At 27.3% G+C, this 24,317-nt stretch overlaps 7 protein-coding genes across 16 annotated transcripts; 3 read left to right on the top strand and 4 right to left on the bottom strand.

The window, feature by feature from the left end:
* Positions 1-201: 201 nt before the first annotated feature.
* On the bottom strand, positions 202-4,850 carry Mybbp1A (MYB binding protein 1a). Its single transcript, XM_069124006.1, has 10 exons — positions 4,648-4,850; positions 4,346-4,543; positions 3,876-4,274; positions 3,213-3,799; positions 2,997-3,109; positions 2,389-2,912; positions 1,668-2,321; positions 1,334-1,582; positions 825-1,258; positions 202-741 (listed from the first exon to the last, which is right to left on the bottom strand). Exons 1-10 carry the CDS (start codon positions 4,822-4,824, stop codon positions 315-317), a joined length of 3,762 nt encoding a protein of 1,253 aa, XP_068980107.1. The 5' UTR covers positions 4,825-4,850; the 3' UTR covers positions 202-314.
* Positions 4,851-5,152: 302 nt separating this feature from the next.
* Positions 5,153-7,772, top strand: eIF4H1 (eukaryotic translation initiation factor 4H1). 4 transcript variants are annotated; one of them, XM_069124014.1, is made up of 6 exons: positions 5,153-5,395; positions 6,082-6,252; positions 6,351-6,601; positions 6,903-6,950; positions 7,011-7,139; positions 7,217-7,772. In XM_069124014.1, the coding sequence occupies exons 1-6, from the start codon at positions 5,364-5,366 to the stop codon at positions 7,360-7,362; spliced, it is 777 nt and encodes a 258-aa protein (XP_068980115.1). In that variant the 5' UTR covers positions 5,153-5,363; the 3' UTR covers positions 7,363-7,772. The 4 variants fall into 4 exon arrangements, with proteins under 4 accessions (XP_068980115.1, XP_068980116.1, XP_068980113.1 ...); XM_069124015.1 differs by having other exon boundaries at positions 5,154-5,395; positions 6,351-6,568; XM_069124012.1 differs by having other exon boundaries at positions 5,155-5,395; positions 6,903-7,139; positions 7,217-7,771.
* A 1,206-nt stretch (positions 7,773-8,978) lies between these two features.
* Septin1 (Septin 1) lies at positions 8,979-11,522 on the top strand. Its single transcript, XM_069122796.1, has 6 exons — positions 8,979-9,382; positions 9,547-9,739; positions 9,824-10,082; positions 10,162-10,527; positions 10,606-10,710; positions 10,781-11,522. Exons 1-6 carry the CDS (start codon positions 9,359-9,361, stop codon positions 10,911-10,913), a joined length of 1,080 nt encoding a protein of 359 aa, XP_068978897.1. The 5' UTR covers positions 8,979-9,358; the 3' UTR covers positions 10,914-11,522.
* A 472-nt stretch (positions 11,523-11,994) lies between these two features.
* LOC138184666 (mitochondrial import inner membrane translocase subunit Tim22) lies at positions 11,995-13,295 on the bottom strand. The gene is made up of 5 exons (XM_069122797.1): positions 13,161-13,295; positions 12,720-13,075; positions 12,462-12,646; positions 12,306-12,378; positions 11,995-12,237 (listed from the first exon to the last, which is right to left on the bottom strand). Exons 2-5 carry the CDS (start codon positions 12,961-12,963, stop codon positions 12,155-12,157), a joined length of 585 nt encoding a protein of 194 aa, XP_068978898.1. The 5' UTR covers positions 12,964-13,075; positions 13,161-13,295; the 3' UTR covers positions 11,995-12,154.
* Positions 13,296-13,336: 41 nt separating this feature from the next.
* Positions 13,337-15,661, top strand: LOC138184664 (cell division cycle 7-related protein kinase). Its single transcript, XM_069122795.1, has 9 exons — positions 13,337-13,467; positions 13,693-13,886; positions 13,960-14,167; positions 14,242-14,335; positions 14,431-14,573; positions 14,635-14,749; positions 14,828-15,158; positions 15,278-15,396; positions 15,524-15,661. The coding sequence occupies exons 2-9, from the start codon at positions 13,847-13,849 to the stop codon at positions 15,644-15,646; spliced, it is 1,173 nt and encodes a 390-aa protein (XP_068978896.1). The 5' UTR covers positions 13,337-13,467; positions 13,693-13,846; the 3' UTR covers positions 15,647-15,661.
* Positions 15,398-19,820, bottom strand: unc-45 (unc-45 myosin chaperone). 2 transcript variants are annotated; one of them, XR_011174372.1, is made up of 6 exons: positions 19,495-19,820; positions 18,840-19,271; positions 18,374-18,703; positions 17,844-18,284; positions 15,972-17,746; positions 15,398-15,676 (listed from the first exon to the last, which is right to left on the bottom strand). XR_011174372.1 is itself a non-coding variant. In XM_069122794.1 (5 exons), the coding sequence occupies exons 2-5, from the start codon at positions 19,260-19,262 to the stop codon at positions 16,118-16,120; spliced, it is 2,823 nt and encodes a 940-aa protein (XP_068978895.1). In that variant the 5' UTR covers positions 19,263-19,271; positions 19,495-19,820; the 3' UTR covers positions 15,398-16,117. The 2 variants fall into 2 exon arrangements, 1 of the variants encoding a protein (XP_068978895.1); XM_069122794.1 differs by having other exon boundaries at positions 15,398-17,746.
* Positions 19,821-20,299: 479 nt separating this feature from the next.
* On the bottom strand, positions 20,300-24,151 carry SCCRO4 (DCN1-like protein SCCRO4). Of its 6 annotated transcripts, XM_069124176.1 has the most exons (8): positions 24,030-24,144; positions 23,859-23,951; positions 23,419-23,631; positions 22,823-22,958; positions 22,519-22,684; positions 22,318-22,425; positions 22,041-22,248; positions 20,300-21,960 (listed from the first exon to the last, which is right to left on the bottom strand). In XM_069124176.1, the coding sequence occupies exons 4-8, from the start codon at positions 22,945-22,947 to the stop codon at positions 21,875-21,877; spliced, it is 693 nt and encodes a 230-aa protein (XP_068980277.1). In that variant the 5' UTR covers positions 22,948-22,958; positions 23,419-23,631; positions 23,859-23,951; positions 24,030-24,144; the 3' UTR covers positions 20,300-21,874. The 6 variants fall into 6 exon arrangements, with proteins under 6 accessions (XP_068980277.1, XP_068980271.1, XP_068980274.1 ...); XM_069124170.1 differs by having other exon boundaries at positions 22,318-22,684; positions 24,030-24,151; XM_069124173.1 differs by lacking the exon at positions 23,419-23,631 and having other exon boundaries at positions 22,318-22,684.
* Positions 24,152-24,317: the final 166 nt, after the last annotated feature.

Genomic DNA, 24,317 nt, shown 5'->3' with positions numbered 1-24,317 from the left:
GACAGTTAATAAGCAATTCTTCTACCCTTAAAATACCATGAAACGTAACGTTAAAAATGATTTCATATACTCATATATTCTCATTCCTTAGAATAAATTTATATTTTAAAATTTATATTTTTCACGAAATGAAAATTTACAATAAAAGATGTGGAAGAAACTTGTTCATTAATATAATTTAATACATTAATATAACGTTAATAGCTTATGTAAAAGGTTTATTTATATATTTTAAAGCTGTACAAAAAAGACTCTTTAATACATACTTTTATAAATGCTTATATAAAAATAACAATTCATTTTTATTTCATATATCAAGCAGTTTGCATACTTTTTCTTTTTTTCGCTTTATTACCACTTGATATACTTTTGAGCATCCTCTTTTGTGAAGAATTAGAACTAGTCTGTCCAATTTGAGAATTTCCATTCTCAAAGAGTGATACATCTTTATCTGGTTGGTCATTAAAAACAAAAGAACTGAAGTTAAAAGGTTCGAAACCTTCAGACGTTACTTTTTGACGCAACATCCGAGCTTCCTTTTTCAATAATTGTTTATCTCTCTGTTTACTTTTATTTTTTTTCTTCTTTTTGAATTCGTGCCTCTGTGATGTAGAAGTATCTGAATCGCTTTGTATACTTCCATTTTCTTGTGTATTATTTAACTGCTCTACATTATTTGTAGCATTTTTGATCTCCCCATTTACTGTAGCATTTTGTTTATTTTTAGCTTTTTTCTGTGATCTAAGATAATAAAACGAATGTTATTATTTAATTTTATATAACAATAAAATTAACGTTATACTTTTGTCAATTAGTATACTTACATATTCACTGGAATTCCAATCTGCACTGCTAATCTATTGTATGCTACTTTCGTATCTTTCGCAAGTGATACGTGAGCTCTGTATGTTGTGAGTATATTCCCAATATCGTTCCAATTCCATGCTTGTTTTAAATGATGCATATAGATGCTTCGCAATAATGTTAACAGAAGAAAAATATATCTTTGTCTGACCTCTTTCCCTATTGCAGTGCCATTAGATGTAACAACTTGTTCATTTTCAATTTTGTGCATATTAATTATTTCTTGGAGTGTGGTCATAGTACATCTGCATAATGTTTTTTCCAGTTTCATTCTTACATCAGAATGTCTGTTGTCTAAATGTACTAATCGACTATTACTATAAAAAATTATTAAAAATTCTAGAGCATATCCTCTACGAAAAGACCTTACAGTACTATCAAACGCAAAGTCAACCTATAAAAATAAATATTAAAATTATTTATTATTTAAAACTTAATTAATTTACTAAAATAAAAACCAAAAATTTACCAGTAAAGGAGCTAGCTGCCAGTTACCCTCCCATTGTAACTGTAATACGCTCTTAAATAATAGAGGGGATAGTACACAATCTCTTTTTTTAAAAAAGGCTGTTAAATTTTCCTTATAAATTTTAATTATTGTATCTGTAGATACAATAGCTTGCTGGGCACATCTTACGAGGAACGTACAGCACTCAGCTAATTTATCACTCATTTCGTGATAAATTGATGTGGTTCTTTCTCCTTTCTCTATTAAAGCCTTAAAATGTACAATTTTTTTTCTAATTATATGTTGATATAAAGTATAATTTCAAGTAAGTTGATATAAAGTATTATATAATTACCTTTAATATTACTATTAATAATTCTTCATCAACATTTTCTGTATCTTTAAATTTTTTTACCATTGATAATATTTTTAAACAAGATCGAACTCGATTATAAAGAGGTTTTTGATACGGATCTTTTATGCAATATTCTAATAAGGTAAAGAGAGGAAGTAACATATCAAGTACAATTGCCATTGATGGGGCACATTCTAAATAAGTTTCTAGTAAATCTATGACTCGAATTCTGAAATGGGTTAAAGCTTGGGCTGATTTTTCTTGTTTTTTGGATCGCGATTGACGATTTTCTCGAAGAATTCTAAATGCTGCTGCTAATGATTCATCTAATCGTTTTCCTTCTTCCTCGCCGATGTTATCTACATTTATATCATCATCATCCATTTGAACGGAAACATCACCTAATGCTTGACTTACTGCCATTCGTAATCTATCAGTTAATGTCTCATCTTCATTTTCACTCATTGATTCTTCATTTGAATCAGAGTCATTATCCGACGAAGTCTCCATTTCATCATTAGTATTTTCTCCATCACTTTTATTATCCTCTTCACTGTCAGAATCCGATTCTACATCTGATGAAATTTCTTCTTCTTCATTATCATAACTATTTCTTGTTACAAGTGGTCCTTTCTCATTTGTTACATCTAATACCTAGAAATAGAAAATTCGAAATATAAGAGTCACTAATTTTTTAACTACATTTATAACATTTACATACTGCTAATATTTGATGTATAGCTGTTGGCGTCACATAGGAACAAATATGTGGGAAAACACATCCCACTAATGATCGTAATAAATGGCTATTTTTAGAATAAAAAGACAATAACAAATCAACAACTACTTCTACCCACTCTGGCTCATCATTTAGCTTTTTATTACTACCAGTTTTATGCTTTTTAGTCTGTTTTAATACTCTTTCATAACAACTTTGTAGTTCATCAATAGCCATAATTGCCATTTGTGGATCTGAGAATAATTGTAAACCCATGTGTAAATTCATTGTATGAAATACTGGTACAGCTTCTGTCTTCCTCGAATTATTTTCTAATCTTTTTATTGAATATATCACTTTTTCCCATGAATCTTTTACTTCATTCATTAGTGGATTCCTTAATTTCAATGTTTGCTCTTTCAAATTAATATTCACAAAATGAACTAATTCACTTAATATACTTCGTAGATCATTCAACCTTGGTAATTTATGATCTAGTGCATGATAAAATGTTTCCTTAAATTGAGCTATAAACAAAAAAGGTACAATTTACAGAAACAAGAAAAAATATATGCGTATGTTACAATATTAAATATATAAATAATATTTACGAGCTAGATCTACCCCAACATTAGGCATTTCACATAATCCATAAGTAAATAAAAACTTCAACTGATCTAATCTCCATTCTCTATCCATAAGTGTTTTAGGATGTCCTATTAATCTAGTAAAACATAATAAATAAATTAGATACATTCAGAAATATATGTAAATTACTGCACCAAAGATGAAACATATTAGATGCCACCTCTCGAAATATCAAATACCTTGTTAATAAATGAGCAGCATAAATTCTTTCAGCATTTGTCCAAAAAGATTCTGCTTGGACATTTGATTTATCCCTAGATATTGTGTTTTCAATTATACCTCTGTATATTTTTGATACTTTCTTTATACCATCTAAGTTCAAATTTCCAGTAAGCATTTGAATTATTTTTGTACCTGTTTTTTTTTCGATCATTAAATCACCTGGATACAATATTAATTTCTTTAATACAGCAATTTGTATTTTTAGTTTAGTATCATCACTGTTTGTAGTTGATATTAGCAAATTTAAGACTTCTTTAAATCCAAGAAGTACTTCATCTTTGTTATGATTTTTAGATCCAGAACATTTTTTTAACATATGCTGCACATAGTTTGGTGACAATAATGACGGAAGTATAGATTTATCTACGATATTTGACAATATCAATTTCAGGATTTGTATAGCTAAATATTCATCAGTTTTAGATGGCTTTGCAAATTTCTGATCTATATGAGTCCAAAAGTCGGTGATGAGTTCAGTTGATTTTAAATTCTCACAAAATAATTTGAATACTGGATGATGACATGATATAATTCTGGATAAGCCCTAAGCATTAATAATGCATTAATTAATATACCTTTTACAAATAATGTGCATAAATAAAATTATAGATTATACTTACCAGTAGTACTTTTACTATATCATTCATGGATTCTTTAGTAACAATATGTTCTGTACCAAAATGTGTTTTTGAAAATTTATCATTTACAAGTGATGGACATTTATTCTTTATTACTAACAAAACATAAAATGAATCTAATGTTTGTTCTGCCCATGGCTTGCCAAATTCTTTTTCAATAATTGGCCAAATTGATCTTTTAATACAATTAGTATCAACTTGATTCACAAATTCAACAAGAAATGAAACAGAAACAAATGATAAATAACTACGTTGTTTGCCTGCACTGATAAGATTTTGAATAGTTTGTAGTTGTATTGCACTACAGCTTTTTGAGAGTATTTTAGACCTTATTAATGCTCCATATCCCAATATGCGTCCCATATAAATGTCACCATTTTCCTGAAATGATATAGTTGATACTAAATACAAAATACTTACTATCATAATATAAAACAAATTGATTTTCTTACACTTTTGCTATTGCTGTTTACTGGATGTAACTCATTGTCTACTATAGATAAAAAGTTTTCTATGGACGTATCAGGATTCATTGTTAGAAAGCCTGTTAAAGTCGTATAAAAACCTATACGTGAACTCGTTTTTGAAGAGCCTAGGCTTCGAATAAGCCTTTTCATAGCATACTTAAATTCTTGACTATCATTGTGTTCCTAAGACATTATATTTATAAATAATTTATCAATTAAAACACTGATTATTTTTCATCCTATACAAAAACGATTTATTTTAAGGTTATCTTTAAATAAACACTTACTGAATTTTGTTGAATTAAATATTTTAATATGGCAATCCCACCATGTATTCTTTCTGATTCTACTTCATTTATAAGTTTAGTAAAATAATCAAGCATTTTACAATCTACTTTACTTATATCTTTCACTACAAAGTTATTTGAAACAACCTCTGCCATGTGCATAGTCTCGTCTGCCATCTTGTTTTAGTTCAACTAGAACTATGTTAATCTAATAAGTACCTAGATGAGAAAAATATCAAAACAGTCGAACGAATTAATATTTTAACAATCTTGCAATAATAGTTATTTAAATGAAACAAATAATGAATAGAATATGAAATTAAAAATGTACGTTTCATTTTTTAATTACATAGACTGTCAATCGTTTTCGTTAAAAATTTCGTACCTTTCTAAAACTGTCGAATTGCTATAAATAAAATTTTTTAGTAATATTATGCAACTCAACTACATAAATAAATTATTTTCTAAAAAGGACTTATCATAATCTAATAGTCGACAAATTCATATTAAAAGTAGCAGCGATTGTATCACCCACTACAAATTTTTAATCGTTTCATAAAATATTGTCAAAATATACTAATAGGTGAAACGGTACCTGAACTAAGTAAGTTTGCATAGATTCATGATTTCAAATTCTTTAGTGATTAGAGAAGTGCCATCTTGAACATAGTATTGTACTCGACCCGCGCGGTCCCGGTCAGTTTCGTGTATGCAATATGGCTGGTCGAGGTGGTTACGAAGATTTAAGGCAAGTATAGGGTAAAATTTCTTTCGTGTACGATAGTTATTGAGATTTTTAGATATAGAGCAAGGGTGATATTTAACCATTACATCGAACCGGTAAAAAAATGTTTTTTTTCTTTAATAATTTTACGATTTTAAGGTTAAGTGAATTTCGATTAGAGTGCAGCGCAGCACCTTGCAGATATGGTACCTTCGACACGCGGCTTTATTTTGGCCGGCCAAACAATAGTCTATCTTAGTCATAGCATTAGTAACAAAGATGTTAACTTAGAATTTCCGCGATATACACAACCCATTTGTTTAGAAATACTATTTAATACAATACACAAAAGTAATTAACTCTACATAGTTTGTTAGAATATGTGCTTAAGAAAGTTAGTGCCTAAATGAGTGCCAGAATTATAAAATTCCACATACTTCTGCTATTCTTTAGTTAATACTTGAAAGTGAATACAAAACTTTGTGTAATTTTTTGAAATATTAAATTACTATGTATCAATTCTGAAGTGTTCAATGTTATTTTTTATTAAATGAGGTTAAAAAGTAGTGAAACGTAAAAGTGGTGCTACATTCTTTTACGAATATTAATCGTATAAAATTTGTACAAAGTTCAGTGTATAAAATGTTTTTATAAAACAATATCTAATTTGACAAAATTTCTGTGTATAAATGTAAATTGCTTTTATGCAGAGATTATGGGGGTGGATATCGAAGTGGCAGAAAACCATTGCCAACCGAACCACCATATACCGCATTTGTGGGAAATTTGCCAAATGGAATTGTACAAGGAGATGTTGATAAAATTTTCAAAAAACTTAATGTTAAAGGAATCAGATTGGTGAAAGATAAAGAAACTGATAGGTAAGTTAATTTTGATATGATTATATTATACATCTTCTGTAATGTCAAAGTTATTATCTTATCACTATCTTACTTATTATCTTATTTTGTTTTTATAGGTTTAAGGGCTTTTGTTATGTTGAATTCGAAGAGTTGTCAGACTTAGAAGCTGCATTGGAAATGGATGGAGCAGTAGAAGTAGATAAAAGTGTCATCAAAATAGATGTAGCGGAGGGTAAAAGAAATGATCGGGGAGGTGGTTTTGACAGAAGAGGTCGCAGTGGCGGTGGTAGTGGAGGAGGCTTTAGAGGGAGAGATGGTGGCCGTGGTGGATATGGTGATGATTTTGGAAGCAAATCTATGTATTCTAGTAAGCGTTATGCTTTGCATAACGTATATCATAAATATTTTAAGTTTGACTTCATAAACTAATTTTATAGACACAGCAGTAGTTAAAGTTCCAATGCAAGATTTCAAATTTTATTTTAAATAACTGTTTTAAAATAAATTCTTATATTGTGTATGCATACACATATATGTATATATATATATATGTATGTATATATATGTATAATGTATATATATATATATATATATGTATAGAAGTATACATATATATACATAAAGGCATATTGTTATTAGAAATTAAACTTTATATAATAACTGTGCAGGAGGCTATGTAGGTCAAGGCCAAGGCCAAGGTCATGCTGGTAGACAAGGTAGTACATGGGACATGAGGGGTAACCGGGGTAACTATAGTCAGTTTAATGATGATACAGGAGGTGGAAGTCGAGAATGGCCACGTAATGCGTCATCTAAATCATATGGCAATAGACCACCTCCTCGTGGAACTGGACCTGAACGAAAACCATTTCATGATGAACCATTTCACAAAGATCCACCTCCAGGTTTGTCTGTATATAAATATTTTTCTGAAATTTTATCTTTAAAATGATAAAAATAATTCCTAATATTGTTATTACAGCTGATACAAGTGGAAGAAAACGTCTGGTACTAGCACCAAGAACAATTCAAGATCCTATAAATGCAATCGCAGAGTCAAGTAAATCAAGCTCAATTTATGGTGGTGCAAAACCTCGGGAGGAAAAAATTAATACTGATGACAAGTAAACACATTATCATTATTAGTTTCTGATTCCCTAAATTTCAGGGAAAGGAACTTTCCCAACAAAAATATTTGAAAACAAAAATCAAGATCCTCTAATTTCCTCCAATGTAGTGGGGAAAATCTCTTCTGAGATGAAATTGGAATAATTTTTATTTATCCCTAAGGGGAGTCTTCCCCACAATAATAATGAAAAGTGATTTCATGAGATTCTTAAGTTCGACGTATTTGACATTTTTAATTAAAAATAAAAATTTTTCATCGAGTGCCCCCCTCTCTTTACACTAACTTCTTAGTTTTAAAAAAATATAATAATAAATTGGAAATGTGAAGTAAAAATTGTGTGCACCATGCATGCTGAGTAATATTGGTTATGTGTAATTATATATATATATATATATATATATATATATACATATGGTCAATCGTATCACATATGTATGTATGTATGTATATATATATATATATATATATATATATATATATATATATATATATATATATATATGTGTGTATACGTGTTTGTACGCAGTTATATATATATATATATATATGTATAATATATATAAATATATATATATATGTACACACGTGCGCGCACACACACAAACACTTGAATTATATGTGTGTATATATATGTGTATACACGTGAATAATGATGTGATATGGAAAGTACATTTTAATATTCACGTCAATTTCATGTTGGGTATTTGTATCAGATTATAATAATATTGATGGTATGTGTACAAACTATTACAAATATATACTATCACCATACATACATTTGATTCCGTATAAAAACTGATCTTCTCTAATAGTATTGTACTCGAATAATCTTTGTTTGAAGGAGTACAAGAAACATTGTCCCTCTTTTCATTTCCCTCCTTATAATTTTTATGTTTCACTTTAACACCAATCATTGTATGAGCATATTAAGATGATTTATAAATAATTGTTTAATATAAAAAGTCATATATGATCAAAAATATTGAGCAATTATTTACGCGCTTGTGAAATAACAGCAAATATTTATAAAGAATAGAAAATATTTGAGTGATTGAAAAAATTATACATCACTGAATGGTATGAGGATAATGTGTTGATTATTACGCATTACTATTGTGTAACGAATTAATTAATTATGCTAGTAATAAATATCGATCATTTGAGAAGGTATCGATGATTATGAGATAATAAGTAAAGAAAAACTTGAATTAATGACAAATATTATATAAAACTATGCTTGTATATGATATTATTTCCTGAATAAAGTAGTCGTTTGCCTTGTATTTGTGTAATGTATCTTTAGAAAATTAAGAAACAGAAAATAAAATTTATGTATAATTTGAACTGCGAATAATGTATAACATTCTTAATATTTTGTAAGTTGTATTATTAAATAATTTAATATTCAATTTTAATATAACTTTTAAATATTAAGCGAATATACGATTATAATTAATTAAGATCAATTATTATACTTAAAATTAAATACTTAACATTAATTTATGTTAAGGAATTTTGTAACTTAAAAACAAAATTATAATCATAGTACGTTTTATGGAATACCAAAGTTTATTTCGATAGCCACGCCTAAACTTCTCCCTTATTAAGGGTACCCCTCCTTATTCCTAACACAGATATACAATATTCCCATGTACCGTAACATTTCCTGTACAGTCGGTGCAATATCTTTGTTTCATATTCAATGAATCTATAATAGAAGTGTTTAATTCTGTTAAATATAATATTGTTTGTTTATTCAATGCATGCAGATAATAGGAAAGTGATGTCAATTAAAACAGGAAATTTTAAGTTCAAATAACCTATTATTCATCTTATTCATGATATATGTACGTATATTTCGGGTATCTTGCCTTCTGTCACAATACGGCGCCTGTTAACTTGAAATTCAGTTTCTGATCCTTCTCGATAATATTTAAAGACAGCACGCAACAATATTAACGTCTTCTTACCGTCAGATTGAATTAATACGAAAAAATGTCTAGTGAAAGCGTAAAAACGGTGGGTATAATATAATTGAAATGTAAACTTTTTTTTATATTTTCACATACTTTTTTATTATGAAAAAGAAGATGTTTGTATTATTTACTAAATATGAAATTTTTTACGAAATATGCATTTGAAATACGATTTTGATTTGTCAACTTCTACCTTGTTTTTGATAGTTTGCTAGCCTTGAAACACCTGGATATGTGGGATTTGCAAATTTACCTAATCAAGTCCATAGAAAATCAGTAAAAAAAGGATTTGAATTTACATTGATGGTTGTTGGAGAATCTGGTCTTGGAAAATCTACATTAGTAAATAGTTTGTTCCTTACTGATTTATATCCAGAACGTATAATTCCTGATGCCATAGGTAAATTAATCTTTGTTTATATATTTTCAACTATATATATGTCTCATATATATTATAGTCAATATATTAATATAATCTAAACAGAGAAAACTAATCAAACTGTTAAACTTGATGCTTCAACTGTGGAGATTGAGGAAAGAGGTGTCAAACTTAGATTAACTGTTGTTGACACCCCAGGTTATGGAGATGCAATTGATAATACAGATAGTTTTAGAGCTATCATACAATATATAGATGATCAATTTGAAAGATTTTTACGTGATGAAAGTGGTTTAAATAGAAGGAATATAGTAGATAATAGAATACACTGTTGTTTTTATTTTATTTCTCCATTCGGACATGGGTAAGATATATTAATTACATGCTTTTTTTATTGCTTTATAAAATATCGATGCCTTTATATATCTTTTTATCTTTACCAGACTAAAACCTTTGGATATAGAATTTATGAAACAACTTCATAATAAAGTTAATATTGTGCCAGTGATTGCAAAAGCTGATGTACTTACAAAAAAAGAAGTACTCCGTTTAAAAAAACGAGTTATGGAAGAAATTGAAGGTAGTGGTATAAAGATTTATCCTTTACCAGATTGTGATAGTGATGAAGATGAAGATTACAAGGAACAAGTTAGACAACTAAAAGAAGCAGTTCCATTTGCTGTATGTGGCGCAAATACCTTATTAGAAGTAAAAGGACGAAAAGTACGTGGACGATTGTATCCATGGGGTGTAGTAGAAGTTGAAAATCCAGATCATTGTGATTTTATAAAACTAAGGACAATGTTAATGTATGTGGTATTTATTCAAAAGGATATATTAAGTGTTGAAGGGAATTTCCACTATTTATTGTTTTTTTATATTTATAGCACACATATGCAAGATTTACAAGAAGTAACTCAAGAGGTACATTATGAAAATTATCGCAGTGAAAGACTAGCAAAAGGAGCTCCTGTACCACCTCGGAGACAAACGTAAATATGATGTTATAATTATAAGAAAATATTTGGACCATACTTTTTAATTCAATCCTTTTGTTAATAGGATTGCAGAATCTGAAAGAAGCAATTCTGTATCTGAGAAGGATCGTATTTTACAAGAAAAAGAAGCTGAATTACGACGAATGCAGGAGCTGGTGGCTGTAATGCAGGCGCAAATGCAACAACAACAACCTTAATTATATATGCTTTCTGCACAAATGTGTGAAGAAAAATTAATTCTTCGCCATTACAGGTGCCAAAAAGTTGTATTAAATGATCAATTAATTAATTAATTAATGCTATTCAAGACAATTTAAACATAAATTTACAATTTTTAAGAATTTATTTTTGACAATCTTAATCAAGAAATATACGTTTTTTATTGAATATTTTTGATTCAGAAAACTATGGGTAATTAACTAGACATGAAATCGAATGTGTTAACAAAATCGACAAGTAAAGTAAATTCAAAGTACAGAAAACTAATTATAGATAAAGTAACTATAATTTCATAATTACACAACACAGAATGCGTAATAAGTGCCTTGCATATTTTTCTTTAATAAAACAACTTATAATTTTAATTATTAAAATACAAATATCAAAAATAATATATAATCTTTTTATAAAATAAAGCTATTATAAAACAATTTGTACTTCTTAAAATAACGAATGTAATACAGCTAATATTCGGTAAAATATCATATAGTATTGATATAATATAATACATAAAGATAAGCAGACATAGTCTTTTTAAGTAATATAGAAAATATAGAAAATCACATTTTAAAACAGGTAAAGAAGATTCATGAGGTACAATGTGAATTTAATAATAAAAAAGTAATATTTGTTGTATAGATAAATATATATAATGACATTTTATGAAAATTGATATTTTACACGATTGACAAAAATATTAGTAAAGGTATACAATTTGCATATCGTCCAACATTCTATGTATATTTTTTTATATAACAAATTTTTAAGACTGCCAATATTAAATTGTCAATAATCATTCAATATATGCAAACACTACAGCATTTACTTTTTGCCGTGATAAGCAGTGTTAAATATAAAATGTAGATTTACATGTTTACATACATATTCGCAATATGTAAAGTATTATGTTCAAATAACATCAATTTTATTTTTAATTAATAATATATACTAGTAGCCATTTAATTCATTTTATAATTTGTATCTCAAAAAAGATCAATTAATACATTATGTTAAAAAGCGGAGATTTGTAAGAATGTAGGTACAATGAATATTGATGTATTATGTGAATTTACTTTATTTTTTAACTATTGTACTTATGACTTATGCATTTTTATACTAAGAATGTTCTTGTGCTTTTTATATGTATTGTACAGGCATACTCAAAGTGTTTTATACTTTTTTTATAGAAATATATATCTACTGTAACTTATAACATTGTTTAAGATTTATGCATATAGTAGTCTATCGCTGTTGAAAATGCTGCAAAACCTGCTGCTCCAATTAAACCTGCTTTCACACCAGCTAAAACACAAGATTAAATTCAAGTATAAATATATAAAGTTATATTTAAATTTAACATAAAATAGTACCTCTTAGACCTATTATTCCACCTGTTAAACCACCAGCATATGTCCCATTCCTCCAATCAGATTTTCCTCTATACTAAAGGGAATTGTAAAATATTATGATAAATAGATAAATGTAAATTAAACTACAACTTTATATTAAATTTAAAGAATTATTACCGATTCTATCGCACATTCAGTTGCTGAATATACACAACCAACTACAGCAAAATTTTTTGCATAACCTAGTGTTGTAGTTTTCATTTCTCTAAAAACTTCACGAACAGTTTGCTGTTTCTCAATGCTTGCCATATTTGGATTTACACTAGATGAGAATAAACCTATTGCAGCTCCTAAGCCATACCCTACGAATCTAATTTTTTTTTAATTATACTGATATAAATAATAGTTATTTTATAGTATATAATATAAATATACCTATAACACAACTTGCAATACTTTTAAAGATGCAACTTTCCATTACACTTTCTATTAATTTTTCTTCATTAGTTTTAAGTTGTACAGGTCCCACAGTTCTTGGAATTATAATATTTTCTCTAAACCTTTCTTTAGTACCAATAAGATAAAGCGCTATGTTATCCAAATCCATGTCATTTCCCATTCTGTTTTCATTTATTTCTAATGACTGTGATGATGATTTGGATGAATTGATATTAAACATATTTTTCTCAATATTTCTTACTTCTTATAACAGATAGATTAGGACATGTCCCAACTGTTTTGGATTCAATTCTATATCTTTAAACTGCAAAATAATTCTATATTTATGCAATCTATAATAAAAAAAACTTTATGTAAATATAATCAAAATAGAAATATATCAATACAATTCAATCAAAATATTAATATGTTTCTTACCTTAACCTCTATTTAAAAGAACTTAGAAAGATCTTTTTAAATTATGTATTAAAATATATTAAAAAATAATTTTTATATCTTCAAAATATTAATTATTATTGCTGTTTAACTATATATAACAATATTACATTTAGAATAATAAATATAACCGAAATTTTTTGTAACGATGAATACATCAGCTTGCTGCTTGGTGCATATATATACACATAAGAATTCCTAAGTATGATATACACATATTACCTAAAAGTGTTAATTCTAAAAAATATGTACTTTGGAAGAGATTTACACACATTATAAATCTGCATAGGTATATAAATTTGAAATAATTATTACATTTTTACATATTAAGCGTAAAAACTTATTTGAGAAATAAAATTGCAAATAATATTTATCGCAATTATAAAAATTTAGATTTTACTAAAAATTAATATCATTATACAATAATTAGATTCTAAATCTATACATTTTTATTAATGTGATATTTTACTTTATTATTTAAACACCATTAATATGTGCATGTTTAAATATTTAGAATGGCGCCAATGTCTAATATTTAATAGGTTATCATACACGTGACGGCTAAATTCTTAATGTTAAATAGTGAAATTATTAATTTCTTACACTAAGTAATTTTAAAATAATTGTTTGATTATTCGATTAAGTAAACTAAATGATATATTGAAGTCATGGAAGAAAAAACTCAAATGGAAGAAGATAATGATGATGGTAAAAGATTTTATTTACAAAAATTTGTTGAAATTATAGAAAAAAATCAAAACTTAACAATATACAATTTCAGAAAATAATGTTGCTGTTAAAAATACAATTCCACTAATAAAAGATTTATTTCATGTACATGGAAAAGTTGGAGAAGGAACTTTCAGTTCTGTGTACCTAGCTACTCTAAAACTATCTGATGGTTCTAAAAAATTTGCATTGAAACATTTAGTTCCTACTAGACATCCTGAAAAAATTGAACGAGAATTACAATGTATGCAACAGATAGGGTAATTGATATTTTAAGCTTGATTGAAATGCAAACAATATGTATATAAATATATATTTATAATTTCTTTTTCAGAGGAAAAGATTATGTAGTTGGATTAGAATTATGTTTGCGAAATTTTGAAACAGTAATATTTGTAATGCCATATATGAGGCATGATAAATTTTCGGTAAAATACTTGACTTCTTATATCTCAATTAATCTTAATTTCATAATATTATAAATAAGAATTTAATAATCTTAAAATTTAATAATATTAAATAGGAATATGTACAAGATATGACTGTACAGGAAACAAAAGATTATATGATTGCGTTATTAACTGCATTAAGAAGGGTTCATAAATTTAATATTATACATAGAGATGTCAAACCCAGTAATTTTTTATATGATAGATGTAACAAAAGGTATAACAGCATAAATTATATTTATATGAATATATTATCTTAATTTTGTATTTCTTAATAGATACTTGTTAGTTGATTTTGGATTAGCACAAGAATATATAGCAGAGAAAAAATCTAACAATCTTAAATTACTTAATTCTGAAACACAAGTTGTTAAAAGGAAAAGAACGGATGAAGTAATGTATCAATTATTTACAATTGTAGAAGAATTTTCTTTAAAAAACGTATGTTGTTACTCTCTAATATTTTTACAGAACAGTTTAAATCTTTCTCTCGATAGAAGAAGGAAAGGTACAGAAGAAAAATGTTACTGCTTTGGTAAAGCAAAAGTTTGTTCATTATGTATATCAAGACCAGAACAGACAGCCCCAAGAGCTGGTACACCAGGTTTCCGTGCTCCGGAAGTTTTACTAAAGCATCCTTCACAAACACCAGCAATTGATATTTGGGCAAGTGGAGTAATGATGCTCTGTATTCTTAGTGGTACTCAACCATTTTTTCTTTCACCAGATGATTGTACAGCTTTAGCAGAAATAACAACTATATTTGGATCAAATAAAATGCAACAGTGTGCACGCAAATTAGGTTTGAAAAAAATCATTTTTTTAATACAATTTATATTGTAGTCTTTTACTTTCTTTTGTTTGTTCTAATTTATCATTTTGCTTACTTTATATATTTTAAACCTTTCTTTGACAATTCAGGAAAAAAAGTTATCTTTAGTGAAGATATACCAGGGGTTGATATTGTATCTTTATGTCAGAAATTACAAAAAAGAAATAAAGGTTTATTAAATAATAAAGATCATAACACATGTGAAAAGGTATCTTCTATAATTTAACATTTATTTATAAATATAATTAAGAATTTAAGTATAACATTTTTGTTTTTAAATAATATGTAATGTAATGTACTAAAGATTTTATGTTAAAAAATATTTATATTTTAAGGTATCATTGGACACTCAGTTTCCAAAAGAAGCTTATCATCTTCTACTAAGATTATTGGATTTAGATTATAAAACACGTCTTACTGCAGATCAAGCTTTAAATCATCCATTTTTTAAATTATAGTGTATATTTTCATCTTAAAAATTTTTTAATCTATTTTTGGCAGATGTAAAACAGTATATTATAAGTCAGTCAATATCATAAGAATAGCTAAATAATACTACATTTAATGTTATACTGAAAATATTGCACTCTATGAAACTTGTACATATACATAAATGTATACAAATATATAGTATATTATTATTTATATTAAATTAAATAATTTAAATTTTTAGGCATTAAATAAATAGTTTTATATTTTTTATATAATTATATTATATGTATAATATTAGAATATTAATAAATGCAATATTTTTACAATTTAACTATGTCTAAAAATACTTACGTATTACTTAAATATTTTATTGTGTTGTTTGCTATGAAAGATGAAATTGATAATCTTTCTTTAGGCACTTTGCGGTATTATGATAAATATTCATTATTAGATATTCTTTACACACCAAAATTAAGTAAAGTGCATACTGTATATATTTATTCAATATTTTCCAAATTATTTGTATTTTGTGGTACTTGTTCTTCATTTTCACTCTTCCTAATAAGTTTCCATTCTGCTGCAGCTTCTAATGCTTTAGCTGCTAATTCTTTAATTTTTTTGTTTTCCACTGTGTCACTCTTTGTCAAAGCCATTAAAATTTCCATTACATCAGTTTCAATCATTCTACTTGCTACATCTTTTGTACTTTTCATCATATTTAAAACTATTATAATCCCTCTATGTTGTAAATCAGAATTTGGATTAGCAAGTAAATAATGTAGTGATTCTAACCAATCCCTTGAATCAAATATTTTTATGCAAGACTTTATGCTAACTGATGTTAACATTGCTAAGGCCCCTGCTGCCGCCATGCTTGTATCTACATCTTCATCTTCACAAAGAATGACCAGATATTTAACTCTATCGTTTTCTTGTTCATAATACTTAATAGTGTCTTCACACATCATTAAATTATTTATAACCTGCGTGGATGCACGTTTTAACATTTCATGATCTTCATACATATAAGCTTCAACTTTTTGGAAGCCTCCTTCTTTTAAAATTCGTTTTCGAATACTATCATTAACACCAGCTAAGTTGCATAAGGCCATTAAAGCTTCAAAGTTTTCAAGTGCAGAGCATTCTGGATTTAAAAGATTTAAAAATGGTCGAACTACCTCCATTATTCTTTGTCCAGGAAATGCAACTTCTGGATTTATTGTAATTCCTAATCGTGCGAGAGCTTGTGATGCTTGTTTTTTTCCTTTATCTGTGCCATCTAGAGCTAATGGTAAAAGTGCTTTTCCTCCACCTTGTTGAACAACAATTCCTCGTACATCCGGTTGACTACAAATTGCATTAAATACACGTGCTATTAGTTCTTTGCTATTTTGGCTTTCTGTTTTAGAAAGTGCGACTAATGCATATGTTACACCGGCGTTAGCTAATGCAATTACTCTTTTATTTACAAAATCTATATCATCTAACTCATGTTCTTCTGGTATATGATGTTTTGCAAATTTCGCTAATTCAATCATTTCTGGTATAAGTTCTTGTTTATCATATGCATTACATAAATTCACTAATGTAGTAACGACGCCATAAATTACAGACTGATCTCCAGTTTTGGCCAGTTCTATCATTGCTTGAACTGCTTGCACATCTTCAATTAATTTTTCTTTGACTTCAGCATCAAAAGTAAGATATGATAATCCTTCTACTGCCCATTTTCTCATATCTTTTTGTTTTTTAGGATTAATTAAAAACCTTCTACAAGCTTCAGCCAATTTTTTCGTTGCTCCATCAGCAAATGGTCTTATTGTAGCATCTGTACCGCCTGAACTACCTAATTTACACAATCCTACTAAAGCACGTACTCTAATAGAATCATCTTTAGATTGGTACAACTTCTTTAATATATTCACGCCTTGATTGATAATTGTGGTAGCTTTGTCTTTTTTGGATGCAGCGGCAATAATACATTCGCAAGCAACTTTTTGTTGTAATAGATCTTCTGTTCCTGCCATAACAAGTATCATTTCTAAAATACCTCCCTTAGCAATTATTGTATTTCCAACATCTAGTGGACCAAGCAATAAAGTTGTTATTGCAACTACAACACGAACCTGTTTAAAAGAATAATATGACATAAATAAATATATTATATATTTATATTTTTCATAATATAGCTTTCACCAAAGATTAAACAAATATATTATTTACCTTAGATTCTATATCTGGTGTTAGTAGTTTATCTTTTATATATTCATCAATAGCATTTCTAAATTTTTCCTTTGCTGCATCATAATACATATTTTCATAAATTCTTGCCAAGCACACACTTGTTATAGTTCTAGTAGATGATGTAATGTGCATTGAGGATTCATATTTATATTCTTCAAGCTCACTAGCTACTTCCATTAAACGTTTCAAACCATGAAGTTCAACTAATCGTTCTGCCCAATTTAATGTAGTATAGTGGATGTTACGCATAATAAGTTCTATAATTGCATCTCTAGCTAGTCCAGAAATTGTTCTGCTTGTTACACTGTACAGTAAACAAGATAAAATAGTATCTATCTCCTTGTTGTATTTATCACACAATTCTTTGTTTGGTTTTGAATCTGGTTTGTTAGTCATTCCACTGTATGTGTTTAGTATTGTCTGCAAACATAATTTTAAAAAGATATTAAGATGAACATACATCTTAACATTGAAAATAACAATTTTTCATATTTATTAAATTTACTAACCTGTAAGCAATATTGAGCAGCATTTACTCTTTCTGTAATTATACTGTTGATCATCTCTAAACACCAAGGTATACCAATTTGCTTTATAATAGTTTCAGTTCTATTAATGTTATCTTTACATAATTCTGCAATAATTCGAACACCAATTGTTATTATTTCCTCACTTTTCTCAAGTTTAAGCATCTTTATTATTTTAGAGATTACTCCATCATTAAACATTATTTCTGCTCCTGCTCTTTCCCGAGCAAGAACAAGTAAATTGTTCATTGCTGTTTCTCGTTTTTCACTATCTCCTTTTATTTCGAAAGCTATATCTATCATTTGTGATACCTTTAAAAGAACATATTCATGTACTGGTTTGTGTATTATAGAAAAAGATATTTTTATAGTTTCAACTATGCAAAAGTTTTAAAATACACTTTGTAATTGATCTATCATGTTATATAATGAATGCTAATATACAAACCTTTACACTAACACGAGAATTTTGTCTATATCTTTCTTGGACAATTTCATGTAACTTTGCAGCAATAGGTTGAATTGCTTTATTGCCAGGATCTGCAGAAATAATGTATCTTGCATCACGATATGCTTCTTCGTATCTTTCCAATGCTTCTAATGCTTGACATCGACGAAACAATGCTTTTGGATCATTTGGAGATATTTTAAGAGCTTCATCACAATCTTCAATTGCTTTATTATATTCTTCTTGTTTTAAATATGTAGCTGCACGATTCTTATAGTATATAGCTTTCTCTGAATTATCTTCATTTGTAAGTTTCAATGCATTTGTATAACAACTTAAAGCTTCTGACCAATTTCCTTTATTGAATTCCACATTGCCCTCCTCCTTCCATTCATGTGCAGTCAAATTTGTTGTTTTTGTCATGTTGTTTAACTAAACGTTTTTTAATAAAAAAGATTAATTATACATTGCTTCAGAAAAATGTCCGTGTTATAAAACAGTTTAACATAACAATTATTTAAATAAATTATAGTATATTATTTACACAGCATACGTTTAAATTTTAAATAAATAATACTTAATACATAATTGCTATGTCAAGAAGAAATTATGAATAATACCAATACACACATATGTAAAACACTATAATACGTACCAAGAACTAAATATTATATGATTTTCTTTGAAATATTAGAAATTTAAATGTTAAAAGTTTGATTGCCGATATCTCTTTCGAAAGTCTCTAATGCAATACTAAGACTGGCACTGCTTCTACATCGTATTAAAAAGGGAACAGATCTATCCAGACGTCACTAGACTATTGCATGTTTATTTTAAACTGTGTTCGTCCCACGATCGAATAAAAATAAAACTGCCGGGTTAAAATAATTTTCAAACCCGTTAGTAATGTTATCATGCTACCTACATCTTTGCTATATTAATTGAATTTTCTTTTTACAAAAATTAAAAATTATATCTATGTAAAACATGTTTAAATGTATTAAATCATCAATGTTTGTTTATAATACTTCATATTTTCTATTTAAATTGAAATACAAATACGTGTAGCATGTATGTACAAATATATATAAATATGTATGTGCGCTTATAAATATTGGCGCGTTTTTTAAATACGCTAGACACTAGCACTTAATATTATGAAAGCATTGATACATTCACTAGATATATGAAATTGTTTATGTAGAAATTAAAAAGTATAATTTTAGACTTTTATATAACAATTAGAGAACATCATTAACATTATTACCACTAGCTATCTATTTATAGGTTATAATCCTAGGTTTTATGTTTAAGATTGAAGACTAACTTAGGTTTAAAATCTATGATAATTGATTATATCCAAAAACTATAATGTGTGGATGGAGAAATACACACACACACACACGGAGAGAGATAGAGAAAGAAAAAGAACATCATTATTAAAATAAAGAAAATATACATTTATTGAAAAAAGTATTTTATTTATTTTACCTTCATCATTACATTACATTCTCCACATCGCAGTTGTATTGCAGCGATATACGATGATTTTTAATTCTTGTTTCTAATTTCTTCATTATGATGTATGGGTTTATAATTTTCCATTAGATACTTTTTCATTTGTGAATTAAGATTACTATTAATTTGGAAGTTATGAGCGAAATTTTAAATTTAATTTTATATTATATCATTAATGATAACATTATTTGTAATAGAAGTGCTCATGCAGGAAAAAATATACACATACACATAATTAAGCAACTTTGATGTAATAATTGAACTAATTTATAATATTACCGCAATAATTTCCTATGTTATTATTACTGGACAAATTTTTTTATTAAATAAAATTCAGAATCGCGATGTATGTCCAACTACTCGCGATTAAATCTGATGAAAATTGGCAATTGATTGAGCTAAAATATAATATAAATTATTTGAACAATCACCATACATTTAATCCACTTTAGTTGTCGCAAAAATTTTTATGACAAGAAACATATTTAAAAAAGATCGTACTGTACCTCTAAATTATTGAAAACCGATTAAAAAATATACATATACTTGATTTTTATTACAAAAATATATTCAATCCTGTTTAAATTTCTTGCATTGAATAAAAACATAATAGTGTATTATCTTACCGAATATTTCGAAATAAATTTAATTCCAATATTGCATAAGTGTTATATTGATTTAATAAGAAATTCGATATTCTAATGTACATCGATATTTATGGCATGTATAGGAATTATTTTATGTGAGCTAAGTAATATGTACCAATGTGTTCTATTGTATTTTAGATATTAAACATTGTAATAGCACTTACATACTATACATGTTATTTTATTTATGAACCTACTTAATAACATTCGTGATTATTAAATATTTCGTGATAATAGTTATACACATATGTCTAAATTTTGTAAACATTTTTATATGAAACATACTTAAACACTGTAAAAAGAATTTTGGATATATGTTTATGAATAACTTCGCTTGTAATTTTATACTGTATAACTTATAGTAAATCAAAATAAAAATTCGTTATACTTATTAATATCTAAAATATAAAGCTATTACAATTTTATTAATTTATGAAAATAAGATTGAAAACTGCAATAGAAAATTTATCTCTTTTATACAAAACTTAGTTATATAGGTAATATACACTGTGTTCTACTTTTTCCATTTTATAATAGAAATTATATTTTATAAATTGCACAAGTAAATCTTATATGAAAATATATTTATTTTTAATCACAAGAATTTCCGCGACGAACCTTGGACTAGCAATGAATGGTGATAAGTAATTAAGAATAATCTAGAAATTTGTAACCAGAGTCCACTTATATGTAAAATCATATTAAGATAGACTACTTACATTATCATTGATTAATAAAAAAGGTAGTACGAATGATGATAATTGAAATGTTGCGAGGTTATGATAGAAACAGAAATTTCGTTATTAACAAAATATGGTGATAGAAGAGATGAGTTCTTTTTATTTTAGTAGACTATTATTATTGAATGTTTCAGCTGCCCCTAGCTTCTGTTGAAGATGCTTCTTCACCACGTTGTATTTTTAGCCATTCAACAAATTCATCAAGCATTACTGGCCCTGTAAAAAATGCATGCACTAAATGTAAAGTATACACATAATTAAAATATATTTGTCAGTGACATTATGCGATTACGCACATGCTCCATCTAAATCATAATTAGCTAAATCATGATTGATTGTACGAGAAAATTCTAAAATGTTGCACCACTGATCTTTATTGATCACTTTGTACTTCGATTGATCTAGGAACTGAGCGAATTGTGTAAACAATGGCCAATGTTTTCCCAAAAGTAATTGTAACATAACTCTTGCTGTTTCCATATCCATACTTCTTTGATCTTTGTCCTAAAATATGGTGTATAATACATATACATGTCTGCAAAAGTTTTAATACATACAAAATATAATACTTACTCTAGCAAAATCATAAGCATATCTGTATATTCCCTTAAATGTATGTGGATCATTTAATTGATTCCTTAGGTACTCAAGTTTCTGTTGTATTTTACTAATAGAATCACACTGTAAGTCCGAAAGACCTTTTAACCATTCGCTTAGTGTAAAGAAACCCATTTGTCGGGCATTCATTTTATATGCAAGAACAAGCATTACTACATTTTCAGGTTCTACACCAATATCCTCACAAAACTTTTCCATTCCTTCAGGCCCAAGAGTATCTGAATCATCAGGTGTTGTATATTCTCTAAACCATGTGATACAACGTTTTTGGGAAAAAGATGAAGCAGTTGAAACATCTTCTGTTTTTGAATAACGTCTTGCACTGGAAGGAAGTAACATGTTTTGTATTGTAATTAACATAAAAGGATCCAACAATGTGACACAGTTATAAAATTTAACTTCAAATCGTTATTGGTTTATACATATAACATAAGTTTAAATTTGTTGTAACACAATTTACCTAGATGTATGTCTAAGTCTTTTTGAAGGATGCCTCGATATACCCTCTTCATGAGCACTAGGTGACATTTCAATAGGCGTATGATGATTTGTGCTAGAGGGCGCTCTACGCTTGCTGCGTGGCATCCCTCTTTTAACTAAAAAAGTAATTTAACGTTTACATGAATTACCATAAAATATAACAATTAGCTAATTGATATAGTTATTTACTTATTATACACAGTCCTTACCTATTAATTAATATGTAATAATTAGTATATTAAAATTCCTAATATAATGAATATGTATATAATTCTCAAAAATAAATATATTATTAATGAAACTCTTAATAACGTATTCATAATTTATAAATATTTTCAACTGACATTAATTACAATAGACTGTTATATCTAATTTATATAAGTCTTGATTGTTTTAATTCAGTAACTAAATATGTAATATACATATTTATAAAGATACTCTCAATTTTCCTTCATTAAGAGAATAAAAAATATGAATTGACAAAACAATAATAAGTCAATATCAAAAGAGGCATATAACTAATTTGTCTATATATTGAAATAGTATAAAAAGAAATAGTATAAATAAATTACTTACCACGCAGCAACAATGTAAGTAATATAAAAGATTAAGAAGATTCAAAGGATCCGTAATATAGCTGGTTTATACTGGCTAAACTGACATTTCCTTTCAGTCTTAAAAGATCGAGTTTGAGGTTAGGTTCGGCAATTAATCGGAGTATATCGTAATTTTCAATGTTTTTTACTTTAGCTTTAACCACTTTGTACATGTGATGTTGCAAATAAATACCTAAGAGTTATTAATATATATTTTCAGACACACTAATCTTGAATTATGTTTTAATGTAGAAAAAGAAGTATCCAGTTAAATAGTTACAGAGCTTATATATGCAAATTATTTTCTGCTGCGACATGAGTCGTATCGTAATACCAAATGCTTGCAGAAAGATGAATCAATGATTATCACATTATAATGAAATATATAAATGTATAATAAATTGAAAAGACCCTCCCTACCTTGTTGAATGAACCACTAGAACAATTGTACCAGAAATGTATTTCTCAGAGTCAAAAGTCAACATCAATATAAAACTTGCTTTGTAGTTTAGTCTATAAAAATAATATCAAACATAGTGCCAGCGTCATCAAATATTTAAGTAATTTATTAATTTGGATATTTTGTACTACCTAAACGCTGTACGGTTAAATAAAATTTTTTGCAGCTCAGCTTTATTTCATTTTATTGCCGTTTTGAGACAGCATGCCTTTTCGCAGGGATACCAAATGTAGAATTTATTTCCCACTAGCATGAACAATTATGGAATAAAAATGAATATTGATGTTTCATCATTAATTTGTATTATTTTAATATTAGCAAGGCTTAGTATAGGAAACTTAAAAATGTAAAAATTTAAGTGATACAGTGTGATACCATAAACTAACAATTTAAAAAAAAACATACACAATTTATAAAAT

This window comes from Bombus flavifrons, chromosome 11 (assembly GCF_040668555.2).
Source record: "Bombus flavifrons isolate JBK064 chromosome 11, iyBomFlav1_principal, whole genome shotgun sequence".
NCBI lineage: Eukaryota > Metazoa > Arthropoda > Insecta > Hymenoptera > Apidae > Bombus > Bombus flavifrons.
The sequence above is the reverse complement of the archived record's forward strand: the minus strand, read 5'-3'. Positions and strand labels throughout refer to the sequence as shown.